This window comes from Hoplias malabaricus, chromosome 13, assembly GCF_029633855.1.
Source record: "Hoplias malabaricus isolate fHopMal1 chromosome 13, fHopMal1.hap1, whole genome shotgun sequence".
NCBI classification, from domain to species: domain Eukaryota; kingdom Metazoa; phylum Chordata; class Actinopteri; order Characiformes; family Erythrinidae; genus Hoplias; species Hoplias malabaricus.
The window spans coordinates 9,018,586-9,036,778 of record NC_089812.1 but is presented as its reverse complement, the minus strand read 5'-3'; the positions used below and the strand labels follow the sequence as shown (position 1 = coordinate 9,036,778).

Genomic DNA, 18,193 nt, shown 5'->3' with positions numbered 1-18,193 from the left:
AGAGAGAGAGAGAGAGAGAGAGAGAGAGAGAGAGAGAGAGATTTTCTTTACAAAAAATAAAATTTGTTAACCTTTAACATTTTTATCTAACATTGTTTAACATTGCGGAAATAAGTTAATGCTATGGCTGAGCATTACTGTTTTAAACTATATAATAATCATCACATACATAATGCACAAATCAAGTACAGAAAAATAAAAATAGCAATAATTTTGATAAATAACAGAGAAGGTAGAGTGTGCAACGATGAGTGAGAGATTAATGACATCTGCAAGCAATGTAGAAATGCTCTTATTTTATTGTTCAGTAAGTCAGTAAATGCAGTCAAGCAAGCATACTGCTTAGGCCTTCAGAAACTGAACCAAAGGCCTCACATGTTAGACTAACAATCATCATAATTAGGACAGTGGAATCAACCAATCATATTTGATTTACTGATGTGAGAATGAATTTCAACAGAAAAAACATCACAAGCTGTAATGTAACCAGGTTTCAATCAGTTGTCAGAAATGGAAAACCGCAGCAGCTCTAAGCAAGTGTTCTTTAGTGAAACATACAAGCAGTGATTAAATACAAGGAAAAACTTTTACATGCATTGAATCTAGAACAGGCAACATAAAGTTAATCTGCAGCAATGTTAGCTTAGAACTAACATACCACTGGAAATCCCATAGGGCACTAGCAGAAATAAGCATTATTCTGTATTTTTCAGCACAAATGCTGTACACAAGTTCAAAACTCTATGCTACTTATCCATACAAATATAAATCCAAAAGCAAGGCATCATTGAAAACCAATGAGAATTGGCTTTGATACTTGTAGCATGCTTATGTATTTAGGTGCCTTTAAGGCACCCTACTGTCATTCAGCAAGACAATGACACTCAATTTTTTTTCAAAATGCAAGCTTTCAGTGACTTTTTTTTTTCCAAAATACATTCATATATATTTGTATATTTAAACCATGTAAATATATACATTAACATAATATACTCTAATAAACATAGTTTTAATGAAGATAAAAACAACATTGTGATGGATCTGTCTGTAGTAAAACATCATTTTGCAAAAATGAATGGAACTTGTTCTGTCCTCTTCACAAGTAAAATCACATTATGCCCTTTTCACAAGTTAGAAATACTGATGTTAACATTAATATGTGATGCTGTATTACTATTTCAGTAACATTGATAAAATATCAAATTATTCAATTACATTATTTTAATGTTTTTAAAAATGATCTGCAGACCTCCAGATGTAATCACTTTCTGACCATGATGCTAATGCTAAAGGAGACTAATAGCATAGTCTGTCTTAAAATTACTGAAAATACTGATTCCAAATTTCGAATACCAGTGTAAATATGAGGTCTGATACTATTTTTTTAGACACGAGGTGGTGCTTTAGCAAACAGGCGGCTGTGAATATTCATAGTTTTTGTATGTCCATGAAAAATAAATGCCACATATTCTGCTGATGAAATCTAAAAGCCAAACATAAGATGAATGTTGAAGACTCAATGGGTTAAATTTTGGAAAATATTCTTTTAGGTTTAGTTGTCGTACCTCTGCCTGTTAACATTAATTACAGTTAAGAAAGTATTCGCTGATCTCTTTTCACAGGACCCTGAGATCACTTTGACACTTTAAATCATACACTGTTTGCTTTTAGCTCACAGTCAAACAGAGATTAATATGCAAAATTTTTAACTCTTAAATAGCTGTTCATTTCATCATTGATACAATTCTGCCTGATATTACAAAAAAACCTCTGAACTGAGGTACAAAATCTTCCCCAGCCTGGCAGAAAAAAAGAAAAATATATACACATATACATATATAAAAATATTTTATAAGATGTACATGGAGGGCATTGGAGGGCACTGAAAAATATTTTTTTCAGAAACAACCTACTCTGCAGAATCGGGACAAAACTTAATTAATTCAAAGTGAGCACCTTCTGCAGGTCAACGCTCCCTTTGATTGGAACATAATTCTATTTGCCACATTCACAGCATTCACCATAAAGCAAATCTGCAGAAATATACACACAGCAACTAGTGCAAAATATCAGTGTTTAACCTTCTATAAAACCCCACCCCTAACCGATTTATTTAGCTGCTCAAGTCATGATCAATTTAAAGCTTAACGCTGCGCCACTAAAGTGCAAACCATCAGCCCACTCAGAGTTTGGGACATTATTTTCGCTCAGTAGGTCTATAAGATATCTTTAAAACTCCCATTCATTCTTATAAAAATAATAATCTTAGCTTGTTTATGTACGTCAATGTCTAAGTGAACAATGCAGCAGGCAATTTATAAGAGTAAATACATCTTAAATACATTCTAGCTGCCTATGTATAAGGAAAAAAGGAACCTGCTCTAAAAGACTTCACACAGTGCCTTTATATGTTGTAGACCCAGGTGGGGACACATCTGTTCTGTGAACTTTAGATTCTGTCCTACTATCTTTCCATTTAGAAAATGAATAGATTTTGTTACTTAATGGGAAGTGGAAACTCTGTCTGTGCAATGTGATGTGTAATCATCATTTCTCCCTGCCACTAAACCCAAACAAAAGCTTTTGTTATTACATTAAAAAACAGGATTGTATACAATCTAGAGTGAAATTTCATTCTTCAGTAAATCCTCTCGCTTCTTGACCACCTGGGGTTTCTCTGTGATTCTCCCCATAGCTCTACACGTCCTCTTTGATTCATTATTCCGTGGCAAGTCTTTTAAAGTCTGCCCCATTTCTTCCTCCATCTGTTCCATGGCCATTCCACTGTGTCATGTCTATGAACCTACTCCCAGAGCTTTCTTCATGTGCTCATACACCACATAAGAGATGCTTACAGCCGGAATGACTTTGAGAAAGTTGGGGGCGATGCCCCGGTAAAGGCCTTGGATGCCCTCATGAGACACAATGTGCTTAAACTGACCCACCATTGTCAGCTGAGGAGCTCCTTCAGTGGAGGCTGGGGAGAAACAGCCACAGGTCAGCATAATGAACTCTTTCAAAGCAAGTGTATTCATTCAACCAAGGCATAGTGTTGGTGTATTGAGACTTATTGGATTCATATTTTTATTTAGTAACAACTATATTGTGTAATAATAAGAGCATGCCCTCACCCTGGGCCTGCATACGTGTACGGATGAGGGCGAGCGGGTAACTCGCCAACTGACCACAGGTGCTGGACACAGTACCGCAGCCGAGTAGAACCAAAACACCAGGATCCGCCGAACCCACACAGTATCGCTGGAGCCATGCATTCTTCAGGGTCTTAGACAGACAGAGTGTGTGTGTGAGAGAGAGAGAGAGAGAGAGAGAGAGAGAGAGAGAGAGAGAGAGAGAGAGAGAGAGAGAGAGAAATAGATGCACCGAAACAAAAATTATATTAGCAGATGTGATGCACCATTTGGGCCTGGTTGGTAATTACATCTATTACTATATATAATATATTCTAACTATTAATATATTGAAATATGTAATATGTACTGTAAAATATGCCACTGTGCTTTTAATATTATTGTAAAAGAAGAAAGTACAGTAACAGTTAACCATATTCTTGCTGTTTGGTTTTTGTTTTTGATTGTGCTGTCAGCGTTAACACATTTTAATGTGTTAATTTTTTAAGGCAAATTAATCATTTTAACAAATTTGGCCAAAACTTTTCCCCATAGTTTATTCCTGTTACAAAGCCAAGTTACCTATTAGTGGTTTTATTTACCAATATAAACTCTGAGTCCAGAAGGTGGACTATATATTATTTATGGTGAAACTCCATCATCTTCTCTGTCTCTCTCAAACACACACACACACACACATCTGCTGTTCCTGTGCTTCTACCTTGCATAATCCATCCATTTGTCTCTTAAAAGATTGTTGAAGCTGGATTGTTGAATTATATTATTGTTTGGACCTCCACTAAAACTCCAGTGTATGAGCTTCATTTTGTTTGATTTTAAATTACACTGAGATATTATAATACTTAGTAATTATGAATAGTGATATGTGACTATATAATTCCACTGTTTTATGTTTTTATGTTGATTCTTTTATTTTACATTTAAATATCCATTATTAAAAGCTTCAATTATAAGGAGAAAGAAAAAACTTGGATTATTCAGGATTAACCACAGCAAATTGTGTAACCACTTGTCCAGCTCAGGGTCGCAGTGGGTCCGAAGCTTACCCAGAATCACTGAGTGCAAGTTGGGACATCCTGGGGTTCGTTTCCCATACAACGATGGAGCCTAGCATTGAACTAACGATGCATCGTTAAACTAACCAACATCTGAACTCCGACAGTTTCCCAAAACCGTCATACTTTGTTAGTACCACAGTAGTTTGAACCATGTTGGTTTAAACCACTGTAGTCTGAACTATGATGGTTCCAGACGTGTTTGGTCTGACTTTCACAGTGGGAAACTTGCAAAAACTCACGCATTTTGTAAAATTATGCGAAAATATGAGAGTTGTGACCGCAATTACTCATTTTGTAATCATATAGAATCAGCAGCAAAAAGAATAATGTTACTGGAATAAAAAATAAATGCATATTATTAAATAAAATAAAAGAAATAACAGTGATAAAAGACAAAAGTTGTTTTATAAACAAAAATATATATTGAGTATGTTAGAAAAGTTTATAAATTTGACGGTGAGAACCATGCATTTCTGTGTCGCGCGGAGGTGGGTTTGAGACCCGAGAGCGTTTGTTGTGTTGCTTTTATGACAACAACTGAAGCTCTCACTGATGAAACATTGATTCACTAAAGTACTGTAAAGTATACTACATTTCCTCTTCTGATATATATATATATATAAGGTTAACACAGGTATATATATATATATCTTTTTACACACACACACACACACACAAATGGTACGTTTAAAGTGCCAGTTGTACTCTGTCATTTTTCATCCTTTGTTTGCACTTTTTTGTTTTTTACCTCTGAGTGAGTCGTGTAGTAATTAAACAGTTTAGAGCGAGAGGGGGGAAATCTGTGAGAAAACAACTGCTATATGTTTATGCTCTAATCTCACACTTAAAAAATGGTTCTACCAGGGTTCTAACACTTGAAGAATATTTGCATGATTAAAGGTTCTTTGCATCATGAAAGTGCTCTTCAGATTGATGGAGAATGTGCTATAAATGGTTCTATAGAGCGCCTTGTAGAAAATGATTCTGTGTGGCACCATAAATGGTTCCTTTATTGTTACAAGTTTGAAATCATAATAAAAGAAGAACACTTTATTTGTGCCGTAGAGAACCCTTTTCTAAATGTTGTGATATAGAGCCATCTACAGCACATTCTCCATCAGTCTGAAGAACACTTTTATAATACAAAGAAACCTTTAATCTTAAAAAAAGACCTTGACTGATCCTTTCTGCATCCAATCCCTTCTGCCCATTTCCTACTTCAAAAAAGGCTTGTAAATTAGGCTTACATACTGCCCCAACTCCTCATACTAGAGGTGGGGAATAGGAAATAGATGTATTCTGTCCAGCAGCGCTCTGCAGGAAAAGTGATGTGTGGTGTATTTAGTGATGAATAAATTTATAAATCTGTATCTGTTTAAAAGACATGTTGACATTCCTTCAGTGAATGGAAGATAAAATAATATTCAAATCCATCTCAAACTACTATATTAAAGTTATTATATCCCCAACATATAACTAAAACATGTAATGTCTTTATTGTTTCAAGAGGGACACGATGATAAAGACTAATGCTGGAATAGTGTGTGAGTTTTTTTTTTTCTTGCTCTCATGGGAGGCGGTCGCATTTTCTTATCTTTCCTGCTTGGCTTCTCCTGGTCTTGTCTTGTCTACCCTCAGACACTCTCTTAGCACCACTCTTCGAATTAAAATAAAAAATGGAATTGATCAACTGGTCTCTCAACGCTACTGACACCATCTTCTCAAGGAGAAGCTTGGGCGCGGGGGAGCACGTCTGCCCTGACGATGCCAGCTGGATATGCCATGGATGGATGGGAGAAGTGGCGCGTGGTGTGTCTGGCGCCTCTTTCAATCGAGGACATTGAAGATATATACCTATTTGGATTTATGATCGTGGGCTTTCTGCTGATTGGATTAGGCGGTGCCCTGGTTTATCGGAAAATTAAAAGAGTTGAGTCAGTTGTAAACAGCCCAAGGAATCTGACCAACATGATTGGTGGGATGGGCAGAGCTGTTGGCACACAGACTGTGACTGTGAGTAGAAGCCTGGATTTCATCATGGAGCAACTAACGGCTTTGAACTCCAAGTTGGAACGTTTGGAAGACCAGAGAAAAAGTGGAACTTTGAATCAGAGGGACTTTTAGCTCAAATTAGCTTCAGGTCTCTGATTCTAACAAACTGAATTATCTGTTTTGGCTGCCCCAGCTATCAGTGACCTCAAGCTGCTGATAGTCAAACTCCCCCTGAGGAACGGTTGCTGTGGAGATCTGCTGCACCACCCCCGTCTGAACTGCGGGCTCAAGGACACAGTGATTGCTACTCCTTTCTGCGGACTTTCTCACAAACTGAACCTTGCCCCCCACCCATGAACACGCCTCCTACTGTTTCTTGTCCACGTAACTGAAACTATCTGTGTGTTGCTTGTGTGCTACAGATGTTGATGTTTTTCAAGATCACACACTGTGCTTCTTAAGGCACAGTCTGGGACCTTCCTTTTTCCACCACCTTCCGTTTTACCACCACTTCCCCGATGTAAATCCAGCTGTTTCTTCTAACTATGAGATGGCGCGGGTACCCTGCTGCGGTCACGTCTGTTGCACACACCTAACCCCTGTTTATGTGAGTGTACAGACGGAAGCCAATTTCGCTGCAATGTTGTACTTGTATAACTTTGTATGTGACAATAAAGATCCTATCCTCCTAACAATACCATAACACAGTGTTGAAGGAATGAAAGCTGCTAATCTTTAAGTATTGCTCTCCTGTACCTTTTATTAAAACATTATCTCTAAATTCCAACAATGTATTTCATGGTCATTCATAGTTCAAAACATCAGGTATATAAAAAAAATCATGATGAGGTATAAATGATGACTGTGTATTAATACCGTTTTTTTATATATGTTTTTAAAATCTTTTTATAATTGTTATACAATTAAATGAAATATAAACATTATATTTCTGTATTAAATCTTAGGTAAACATTATATTATTTTATTTATGATTTGTGTGTGTGTTTGTATATATATATATATATATATATATATATATATATATATATATATATATATATATATATATATATATGTATATACATGCACACTATGCAGTACCCTAATTCTACTGTGTCTTCCGTCATCGATGACGTAGTCACCAGGAACTAAGCTTCTAACCACAGGCCTGAAACCGTAGTTCCAACTAGACAACTTAACGACAGTCAAAACGATGGTTCTGAGAAACACCTGTGTCGTTTAACGATGGTTCGGACTATGCAAGTTACCAACATAGTTACCTCAATAGTTCCAACGACTGTTTTGAGAAACACTTGCATCGCAACTGCATTGCGATGTATGTAACTATGTATGCTAACGTAGTTAGCAACTATGCTTTTGGGAAATGAACCCCCGGATGGGGCACCAGTCCTTCACAGGGTGACAAACACTCACACATTCACTCACACCTAAGTACACTTTTTTGTGTCACCAATCCACCTACCAATGTGTGTTTTTGGACCATAGGAGAAAATAGGAGCACCTTGAGGAAACCCACGCAGACACAGAGAGAACACACCACACTCCTCACAGACAGTCACCCGGAGGAAACCCACGCGGAAACAGAGAAAACACACTACACTCCTCACAGACAGTCACCCGGAGGAAACCCATGCAGACACAGGGAGAACACAACACACTCCTCACAGACAGTCACCCTGAGGAAACCCACGCAGACACAGAGAGAACACACCACACTCCTCACAGACAGTCACCCAGAGGAAACCCACGCAAACACAGGGAGAACACACCACACTCCTCACAGACAGTCACCCGGCGGAAACCCACGCAGACACAGGGAGAACACACCACACTCCTCACAGACAGTAACGCAGAGTGGGATTCGAACCCACAACCTCCAGGTCCATGGAGCTGTGTGACTGCGACACTACCTGCTGCGTCACCGTACTGACCAATTTGTGTAATTATTTGTTCAATTTTTTTAGTAGATCAACAGCCCTTTTTTCAGCCCTATTTGTCATTAGTGCATTATTAAAGAGAATCTGTTTCAGACTCGGGGCGGCACGGTGGCGCAGCAGGTAGGTGTTGCAGTGACACAGCTCCAGGGATCTGGAGGTTGTGGGTTTAAGTCTCGCTCCGCGTGACTGTCGGTGAGGAGTGTGGTGTGTTCTCCTCGTGTCCGCGTGGGTTTCCTCCGGGTGCTCCAGTTTCTTCCCACGGTCCAAAAATACATGTTGGTAGGAGGTTTGGCGACTCAAAAGTGTCCGTAAATGTGAGTGTGTGAGTGAATTTGTGTGTTTGTTGCTCTGTGAAAGACTGGCACCCCCTCCAGGGTGTGTTCTTGCGCCCAGTGATTCCGGGTAGGCTCCAGAAAAAAACACCTGAGCTCACTGAACCTTGCAGCAGCAGACAGAAGAGAAAATAATGAGATACACTTTTCCAGAAAACTGACAGAAGCACCTGGTACACACACACACACACACACACACACCTCATAGACGGCCAGATCAATGCCTGCGTATGGGATGATGCCAAGTGTATTTGGTACATAGCCTCTGTAAAATGCCTGGATTCCCTCTTTCTTCAGAATCTGTCTTGCACAGTCCAAGGTCCCAGAATACTGACCAGTCTTCCTTAGAGTTAGACGAGTCTTCAGCACCTGACAGGAGAGTGAGAGACGGGAAGAAAAGGAAAGAGATAAAGAGAGAAAAAGATACCTACAAATAAATTCCATAATAATATACACAATATATAGAATACGGGGTGTAATCTACATAAATAAAGGTTAATTTTTCCGATTAAAAATTCAAAAGTTCTATTTCTTAAGGTAGATATTCAAAACTATAAAAAGTGATATATTATTGTTATAATGTAAATTATTAAATGGAAATGCTTAATTTGCACTAAACTCTGCTCTAAGCTTGTCTGAATAAATCAGCAGCTGATTTTGCCTTGACTCTGTGATTACGTTCACTCAAGAGCTGCAGTTACAAAGCAGTTTATTTTCAGCACAGAGTACAGTCATCCTACACACATCACAGCCATAACTCTCAGCACATACTAGAGGGTTTAATATTTTGATCAAAGGGGAAATCCACTTAAGTTTAAAAATTTCTGCATAACTCGGTTACTGAGATGTAAACAAAGGCATTAAAGAGGCTGGATTTTAAATGGTTGTCTTTAGTGAAAAAATATTTACACTGGTGGTGTTAGTAACCAGGGGTCACCATGTCTACAACACAAATAAAGGATTTTATTTTCTATTCACAAACACCAGGGAATTAAACTTAAACGTACCTCTTACATGTGCCTCTCCACCATGAACGGGTTTCAAAAAATTATGTTTTTGGACGAAACCTTATATTAATGCTGTGTCATAAACATGTAATTACTTTCTGAAATGGCGGTTTGAGAGGCATTAAACTCTTCAAAAGTTTGGTTAGTGTCACCTCCACTGTGAACAGATCTGACCCTGTAAGGTTCTCTTGTCTCACTAACAGTCTTGTAAAGTTCTCAGTGTTGATGCCTGGCGACCTATCTTTCCACCCCCTCTTCAATGTGGTAAATAACTGGTGCTTTGGGGAAAGAATGAGCAGCTTCCTGGTGATTGCAGATGTTTTCACAGCTAGACACTAATGACTTGTGTCTTAAATGAGTGGGATCATTAACTGTGATCATTAATGAGGAAAAAGAAGCCAAAAATATGACCTAATCAGACTAAAACTTATTTATATGTTTTTGGAACTGGCTGGAATGGAATGCACTTGGGCACCCGGAACCTACTCTCTCTCTCTCTCTCTGTCTCTCCCTCTCTCTCTCTCTCTCTCTCTGTCTCTCCCTCACTCTCTCTCTCTCTGTCTCTCCCTCTCTCTCTCTCTCTCTTTCTCTCTCTCTCTCTCTCTGTCTCTCCCTCACTCTCTCTCTCTCTCTCTCTCTGTCTCTCCCTCTCTCTCTCTCTCTCTCTCTCTCTCTCTCTCTCTCTCTCTCTCTTTCTCTGCTTCTTTTTTCTCTCTCTTTCTCACCTCCATGGGGTAGATTATGGTCTGAGCAGTTGCCCCAGCAAGTGACCCAGCGATAAACCTCTCCTGGACCCTCAAACTACCACCATCTTTACAGCCACGGATCAGCCATTTTATCTGGGCACACAAAAACAGAGAAGAGGTGAAAAGTTACACTGTTAAAATGAGTTATTTTTCATATCTAAGTAAACAGTAACTTTCATTATCAACACACAGTCATGATGCTAATTTAAATTCTGTAATAGACCACAATTTCTTTTTATTAATTAATTTTAAGGCAGGGCGGCATGGTGACGCAGCAGGTTAGTGTCGCAGTCACACAGCTCCAGGGACCTGGAGGTTGTGGGTTTGAGTCCCGCTTGGGGTGACTGTCTGTGAGGAGTGTGGTGTGTTCTCCCTGTGTCTGCATGGGTTTCCTCCAGGTGACTGTCTGTTAGGAGTGTGGTGTGTTCTCTCTGTGTCTGCGTGGGTTTCCTCCAGGTGACTGTCTGTGAGGAGTGTGGTGTGTTCTCTCTGTGTCTGTTAGGTGGATTGGTGACTCAAAAGTGTCCGTAGGTGTGAGTGTGTGAGTGAATGTGTGTGTGTGTGTGTGTGTGTGTGTGTGTGTGTGTGTTTCCCTGTGGAGGACTGGCGCCCCCTCCAGGGTGTGTTCCCGCCTTGCACCCAATGATTCCAGGTAGGCTCTGGACCCACCGCAACCCTGAACTGGATAAGGGTTACAGATAATGAATGAATTAATTTTAAGGCAGCATCAGCCATCTGGTATGCAGTCAAAACCAGCATTTGTTTATCAAGATTTATTGGCAATGGGCCTCCTTGCTGTTGCAAATAGGGCATTGTGGTGAACTGCCTTCATTGTACTTGTAACTTACAAAATGGGACAAAACAAAATATACAATCTTCTCCCTCTTGAAAGATTAGCTTATCTAGAAAACAAAAAGAGTACTTTTTTTTGGATTAAGTTAAACCTGCTGTCAGAGATGCGCTGAAGTGTTAAAGTGGAAATATAGTAATGAATGGGACTGGGTCTGTTTTTCTATTTTTGTTATGTCTCTAGTATTAATGTGGATAAATCTGCAGAATATTATCAAATTTATTTATGTGTTAATTTATAATATGTAACAACTGTCATATCAACATCTGTACCACATGCTTTCTTATACTTTGTCATTAACTCAATAAACAAGACAGGAAGGTTTTTTACCTGTTCATAAGCCATGAACTTAATGGCAGATTCTGGAGCAATTTTGAGCACGTTTATGCCATTTCCTCTCCACAAAGACCGGACTCCGCCTTCATGTACCATTCCCCTCAGTCCAGTCCAAAGGCCAAGTCCCCCAGAGCCATGCACCTTTGGAAACCATATATATATTTTATTACACAATAAATAGCCTACTTCACATACCGTCCTGATTCAAGAGACAAACCACTGATAATGCACAGGTGTCCACAAACAAACACTTTACATATAGTACATTATTACTGATAAAGTTAAAGACTATTGCATTAAAGGGATCTGTTCTTTATATTTATGTACATTGGGAGGAAACTGTACTGATAGTTCATTGACTTTACTGACTTAGATCATGATGGACACAAAAAATGTCCAAACGAAAGGCGTTTGATAAAATCAGATGGGGGCACTGAAACGTTATTTTCAGTCAGATATTAAATGTGTTTGATGTAATGACCTGATGTTACCTGAAGGAAAACTTTAAGTCTGTCCAGGGGAGCAGTTCCTGTTCTGGACACAGCTCCAGCCATCGCCCCAGCCATCAGCTGCCTCCACACAAGCCCTGCTCGCCGCTCTCGCTCAGAAAACTCATCTGGCACAGTCAGGTTTTCGCCAATATCCAGCATCTACAACAAACATGCATTACACTTAGAGACCTAAAGACGTTTTTTATTATTTGTCCATTCATAAGATGTATCTATCTTTAGACTGGTGCAAATTGACCCTGAGGAGGGGCGTCAAATGCAAATGTCCAAATAAGGAGCTCTAAGATATATTTTAGAACACATTTGATTAATTTTAAAGTAAAAACTTCCTTTGCTTGACTCAAAGAAACTGACCAGTGAATGTTTCCAGTAGTGGGCGATATCCTCCATGTTGTGGAATGGATTGAACAAGAAATGATCTCGCCACTCATTCCAGTCAATGGTCATGGTGCCATCTGTGTCCATACTGGGGTTAAAAAAGCAAAGTAAACACAAAACAGACGTGCTCATATTTCTCATAAAATCTATGAGTAAGCCTTATCTTTACTGAATATAACATATATTTTTTTTAGAGAATTAGAGAGAAAGTAGTAGAAGGAGTGATAAAAGCATAAACACACAGAGAAAGGCTTTATGGGCCGCTCCCTGAAGACACTGACCTGCGCAGTATGGTGGAGGCCTGCTCAATGGAAACCTCCACGCCCAGACTGTGCAGACACTGCTGGATTTCCCCAATATCAATCTGACCTGAAACACCACAAACCAGGATAACAATGGTTAACAACGTTAGAACAGCTCAATAATATAAAAAAATAAAGATAAAATCAAAATTTAATTTAGTTCACCAGGTTCGCAATACGCATACCATCGTTATTGCGATCCAGGCTTCGGAATATGAGTCTGAGCTCTTTTTCGTGAGTGCGCAGATACTGAGTAAACTCCTCAAAGTCAAGCTGGCCATCTTGATTAGTATCACTCACACGCACAAACTACAGGAAGTATGAGATACAAGAGAAAAATGAGGCATGACAGTTAGACAGTGACAGTTAGAGACTATTAGCATTAGGCTTCGACTAGACACAGATATCAAATGTTGGTTCAAAAAATGAGCAAGTACCTGTTTTACAAAACTAATTTCTACAAGTACCTCTATGGGTATCTATCTATAACAGTACATTAGCACAAAACTGTAAGTGGTGCAGGTCATTTTGTTTTTCTTTCTAGATTTGATTTTATCCATTCTGCATTTAACCTTGTAAATTAATTTAGTTTTAGTCTATTTGATTTTGTTAGTGTGTTATTTTGTTGTTTGTTAGATTCCCCACCTCTTTTTGACAGAAGCAGGTTAAGCACATTGCAACCTAGCGCTAATCTGACCTTCATTACAGCACATGACTAACATTCTGACACAACCTAATAGCACAGCCACAGCATTGGCCCAAAACACAAACACACACACATTTAAGAAGGGCATTTTCAAATTTCTGTCATCAAACCACTGAATAATTTCAGAATCTATACATAACTAATTGTTTAATTCACTGTCCAACATAGCATTTGAATAGTAAAGGCACAGCAATACGTCTTTGCTTTTAAGAGTTAGTTTTGAAGGCTAGCATAAACTCTTCCTTGAGATAACTTTGAATGTTTGCCTGACATATATAAATAAGCACACTATTTAAATTCTGCTTTACATCTGTGGTCTTGGGCGGCACGGTGGCGCAGCAGGTAGTGTCGCAGTCACATAGCTCCAGGGACCTGGAGGTTGTGGGTTCAAGTCCTGCTTCGGGTGACTGTCTGTGAGGAGTGTGGTGTGTTCTCCATGTGTCTGTGTGGGTTTCCTCCAGGTGCTCCGGTTTCCTCCCACAGCCCAAAAACACACATTTGTAGGTGGATTGGTGACTCAAAGTGCCTTTGAGTGTGTGTTGCCCTGTGAAAGACAGGCACCCCCCCCAGGGTGTATTCCTGCCTTGTGCCCAATGATTCCAGGTAGAATGTATACAGACATTTTAAGAGGTTGTAAAGATCACATCTAAAACCTCACCATCTCAGCTAACTTCATTAATATTCCTGTTTTTGCTACAAATCTCCATCTCCTCCCTGATGCTCCTGATTTCCACAGCAGGCCCTTAATGAGGAGCTGCGAGAGGTGTTATTGATTGAATGTCAATGATTAAAGGCACAGTAATATACTATGTCTCCAAATGAAACCAAAACTATTGCCATGTCCAAACCTTTGTTTCTTACTGTAGCTAGGCAGCTATGGATGTTTTTTTTAATTGGATAATGAATAATAAGACTTTAACTGAAATAAACACAAACATCTCCAGACGTAACAGGAGTTAATGACCTTGTCAGAATCCTGGCTTCGTTAATGATGTGTAGGTGGTTGATTAGGTCCAAATATGAGACTGAGAATATGAAAGCAATACACTGTATTCAAAATGAGTGAAAAACAGAAACAGTGTCAAATTGTACTGGCCTCATTCATAGCTGTGGCTTAAGAAAAGACCTCTATTAAAAAATACACACTGTAGAAATACTCTGTAGTCTCCTTCCTTCAGGAATATTTGTACAGCAGGTTACAGTCAGTGAAAATTCAAAGCAGGATTTAACCTGAAACTACAGCAGTTTCAGACTCCAAAACACTAGACAGAACACCTCTGAATTATTCAAACTGGTCAATGTCCACGGCTAAGGCCACCCAGACAGTTCAAGTCAAGTGGCTATTTTTAATGCTCCTCACACTTTTGGATGCTATTTAACTTTGTATCCCACTGTAACATGTGCTTTTCTCTCCATGCGATATCATTATCCCAAATAGCCTCAGGAGGTTGACTTCAGGCTGAAGCTAGCTTACATAACGCCACGTAAATAAATGACACGCAGGATCACTTGTTGGCACTAAGCACAAGTGGGACTCAGCCCAGTTTTTTACTTTCATAATAATTAAGATCTCGCCTTTCAGTGAGTAATGAATTCGTACTGTGCTGCTGGATCTTCTTGCCATGCCCAAACTTAAAGACTTGGCTTACAATAAACCTTGAAGACTTGTGGAATTTATGGTCAATTATGAGGTCAACATTAGACTACATGCTGCTCTTGTGGTCTAACTTTTCTCCTGATGAAGACAGCTACAGAGTCTATACTGCATGGATGGATGTTCTCACTGTGCCCACACACATGCCTGTACTTCAGTTAACTGAACCCCCACCCCCATATATTCATCAGAGACACATACACACACCAAAGACTAACTTTCTGGTGTTGAGTGGGAGTTGTTGGAGTGTCATTCAGATTCAGCTTTCTTTGTTGAAGCTAATTTTTTAATCACTTGAGTTACTGCACTGCTACAAAGTCTTGCTACTAATTTGTGTGATAACCTGAACATGGCTTGTGATAAAATCTTAAAGCCTGAATTACAGTAGATTCTTGAAAACTGGATGTCACATGTATCCTAACCTTAAAGACTGGATTTATGTTGCAGCCAAGACTTGAAGTTTGGATTTGGTGAACAATCTATAAGACTTAATCACAGTTGCTGGTAAAATCCTTAAAACTGTGTGTGTGGAATCGCAGATATTTGAAAAGTGGCCAGGCATCATTTATTTCCATTGAGAAGAACATTTTAACTTAATTGTTAGCAAGCCTTACCTCATCAGCATCAGTGCGCGCGACACCCCATGCAGCAAGTCCAGAGTGAAGTTCTTGCATATCGATCCTGCCATCTTTGTTAAGGTCAAGCTGCTGGAAAAGCTTAGCCCAACGCTTCTGTCTCTCAGCACCGCTCTCCTCACATTGAGCCTGGACACACCCGCAGGGGAGCCGGGCCCCGGCCTTGCCCATCAGGGACCCTCCCCCTGGAAAAACAAGTTGAAATTTCAATTCCAACTAAATTGAATGCAATTCAATAATATCGTATTTACAGTGTGAGGTTGAGACAACAGTGGCAGGTAATACATCACCACAATGAACCAAGACTCAATTAAGGAACCATTTTTTTCCCCATTTGATCATAAATGGTACAGTTATTACAATTTCACTACAGTTTTGTGACACCAGAAAATAAACTGTGCAATTATTTAATTGTTTTACCAAATAATCTTAATTTCTAACACACACAGAAAACCTTATTTGTGGTGGGTTAATTCAATTTCCAACCAATAATCACTTGAACACAGGAAATCTCATGGTTATTACAACCTCCAAATCTAGGTTTAGTGACTTTGGAAGAGGACGTGAAGGCAGCGGTTGATCTGATTGGTCGGTTGATCAGCAACGTCTGTGACGTAGACAACATTGCCCGTTGAACTTTTTTCAGTACGCGAAATAAAAATCTGGAACACTCTCAATGAACAGGACCGAAACCAAAACACACACAAATAAATAAATAAATAAATAAATAAACAAACAATTAAGAAACACGTCCAACGTACCCGCTCTGATTTTAGGAATCTGGATATAACCGCTGCACCATTTAGAGTGGACTGGCAAAATAAGAAAAATAAGCCACCGCACAAGAACAGCCGACCAAATGATTTCGCCGGTTTTACCCGCAGTGTAAATGCAGCAGATCGAGGGACGGTGCTCTTCTCTTCTCCTCCTTCCTCCTCATCCACACTTATCCTCCACCACAGGCACAGGGATAACTTCGGGATAGTGAGTGGGAAGAGGTGACCGACTATCCAACGGAAAAGCAGAGTAGTCCACAGAGAAACACTAGCAGCTCGGCTTCTTCCACTCTGCACCGATTAGCATTGCTTTAATCCCGCGCTGCATTAGGACTGAGAGCATTAGCGCGCGCGCGCCTGTGTGAATGTGAATGTGCACCTCCTCGAGACTGCAATATTAATCCCCGGATCGGTTACACACACTCTCCCTTTGCACGTTTCCTTCCTCTGTGATCCTCCTCTCCCTCCTCACGTGCGTTTTGGTGCAGCGGGATAACGAGCGCGAGGGCGACTGACCGCATACCGGCGTCGTGCGCATGTCTGTGTGTGTTGTATGTTGAATGAGACACTTAGCTTTCACTAGCCACTTCAGCAGAAATACCTACCTTTTGTTTATTACAATCTTTGACCACTTTATGGGGAACGCCTCATGGCCTAAATCTTCCTTGCTAAGATAAGAGTGATCCATTATAAAATATACAGAGAAGATCAGCTCTGTGGTTAGACACTGTTCACAGTTGAAGAGCAAGAAGCAACTTGTGCATCAAGAGATGAGCCACTGTCTGTAACTTTATACCAGCGCGGTGAGGCTAGGCCAGGGAATGGGGTTTTAAAAGGACAATCTGGCAAACAGTTTACATGGTTTCTCCCCTCTAGCCTGAATGAAAGTCATTTGAAAGTCCTGTCCAATTAGTTTCTGGCCCACTGGTTGGTATTACTAGAATGCAGATGGCGCTGATGTGACATAGATATGAGTGGGCCATGATGACGAAGCATGCGCCTGGAAAATAATGGATCAGCAGTTGAAGGATAGGGAAAGATTAGTGTGGGGTGCTGGGAGAGGGATTTTCTTATGACACTGCACCCATTAAACCCTCTTAAAACTTAACTTAAAAGGACCCCATCAGTTATTATACAGTATTGAAATGGCAATAGAAATTATATATTAAAACTCACATACTCACATCTACTTTTAGAAAGGTGTAAGACGCTGGCACATTGTTTCCAGAAGAACTCTCCTAAGCTGAATCTTGAGTTGATAATATTTTCTGCCTCTCACAGTCTAAGTAAACTCAAACACATTCAGTGATGTTGAAGTGTGGCCTCTGGGTTCTGAGAGGTTTTGAGATCATCATCAGCATCTCAGATTGATTCGCATGTATTTATCCATTACCATATATTCAGTTTTCATCAATGGCTTACAGACAACAACACATCCTTTCAGACCCCTGACCTGTTTTCTCGTACCCATTTCTAGTTTGAGTACATTGTTGAAAAATGTCAGCTCAATTTGGCAGTTCATTAAGCAGCCCAAAAGAACTCATACTATAATAGTAAGTGCAAAAGCACAAATAACACCGTAAATACACTCCCATTCAATGCAGCCATAAATAGCAGTAGAACAGAGTAGCCTTGGGTCAATGTGCTGCTGCTAATGTTGAGCTATCGCTCTGGCAACTCACCGTGATGCGCCGAAATCACATCATCCAAAACCCTGCTTCTGCTTTTCCAGTGTCAAAAGCAGCATAGAATTTTACTCCATGGCTTTGGCTGAAGCTCCAAGTTCAAGTCACAGTTCTAACAAT

The 18,193-nt window shown here is 39.7% G+C and overlaps 1 protein-coding gene across 2 annotated transcripts; it reads right to left on the bottom strand.

Annotated features, from left to right (window-relative positions):
- Window positions 1-1,994: 1,994 nt before the first annotated feature.
- slc25a23b (solute carrier family 25 member 23b) lies at window positions 1,995-17,679 on the bottom strand. 2 transcript variants are annotated; one of them, XM_066641973.1, is made up of 11 exons: window positions 17,573-17,679; window positions 15,592-15,797; window positions 12,803-12,926; window positions 12,597-12,684; window positions 12,292-12,403; window positions 11,920-12,078; window positions 11,423-11,569; window positions 10,222-10,335; window positions 8,691-8,858; window positions 3,132-3,282; window positions 1,995-2,977 (listed from the first exon to the last, which is right to left on the bottom strand). In XM_066641973.1, exons 2-11 carry the CDS (start codon window positions 15,781-15,783, stop codon window positions 2,796-2,798), a joined length of 1,437 nt encoding a protein of 478 aa, XP_066498070.1. In that variant the 5' UTR covers window positions 15,784-15,797; window positions 17,573-17,679; the 3' UTR covers window positions 1,995-2,795. The 2 variants fall into 2 exon arrangements, with proteins under 2 accessions (XP_066498070.1, XP_066498067.1); XM_066641970.1 differs by lacking the exon at window positions 17,573-17,679 and adding an exon at window positions 16,374-16,485.
- Window positions 17,680-18,193: the final 514 nt, after the last annotated feature.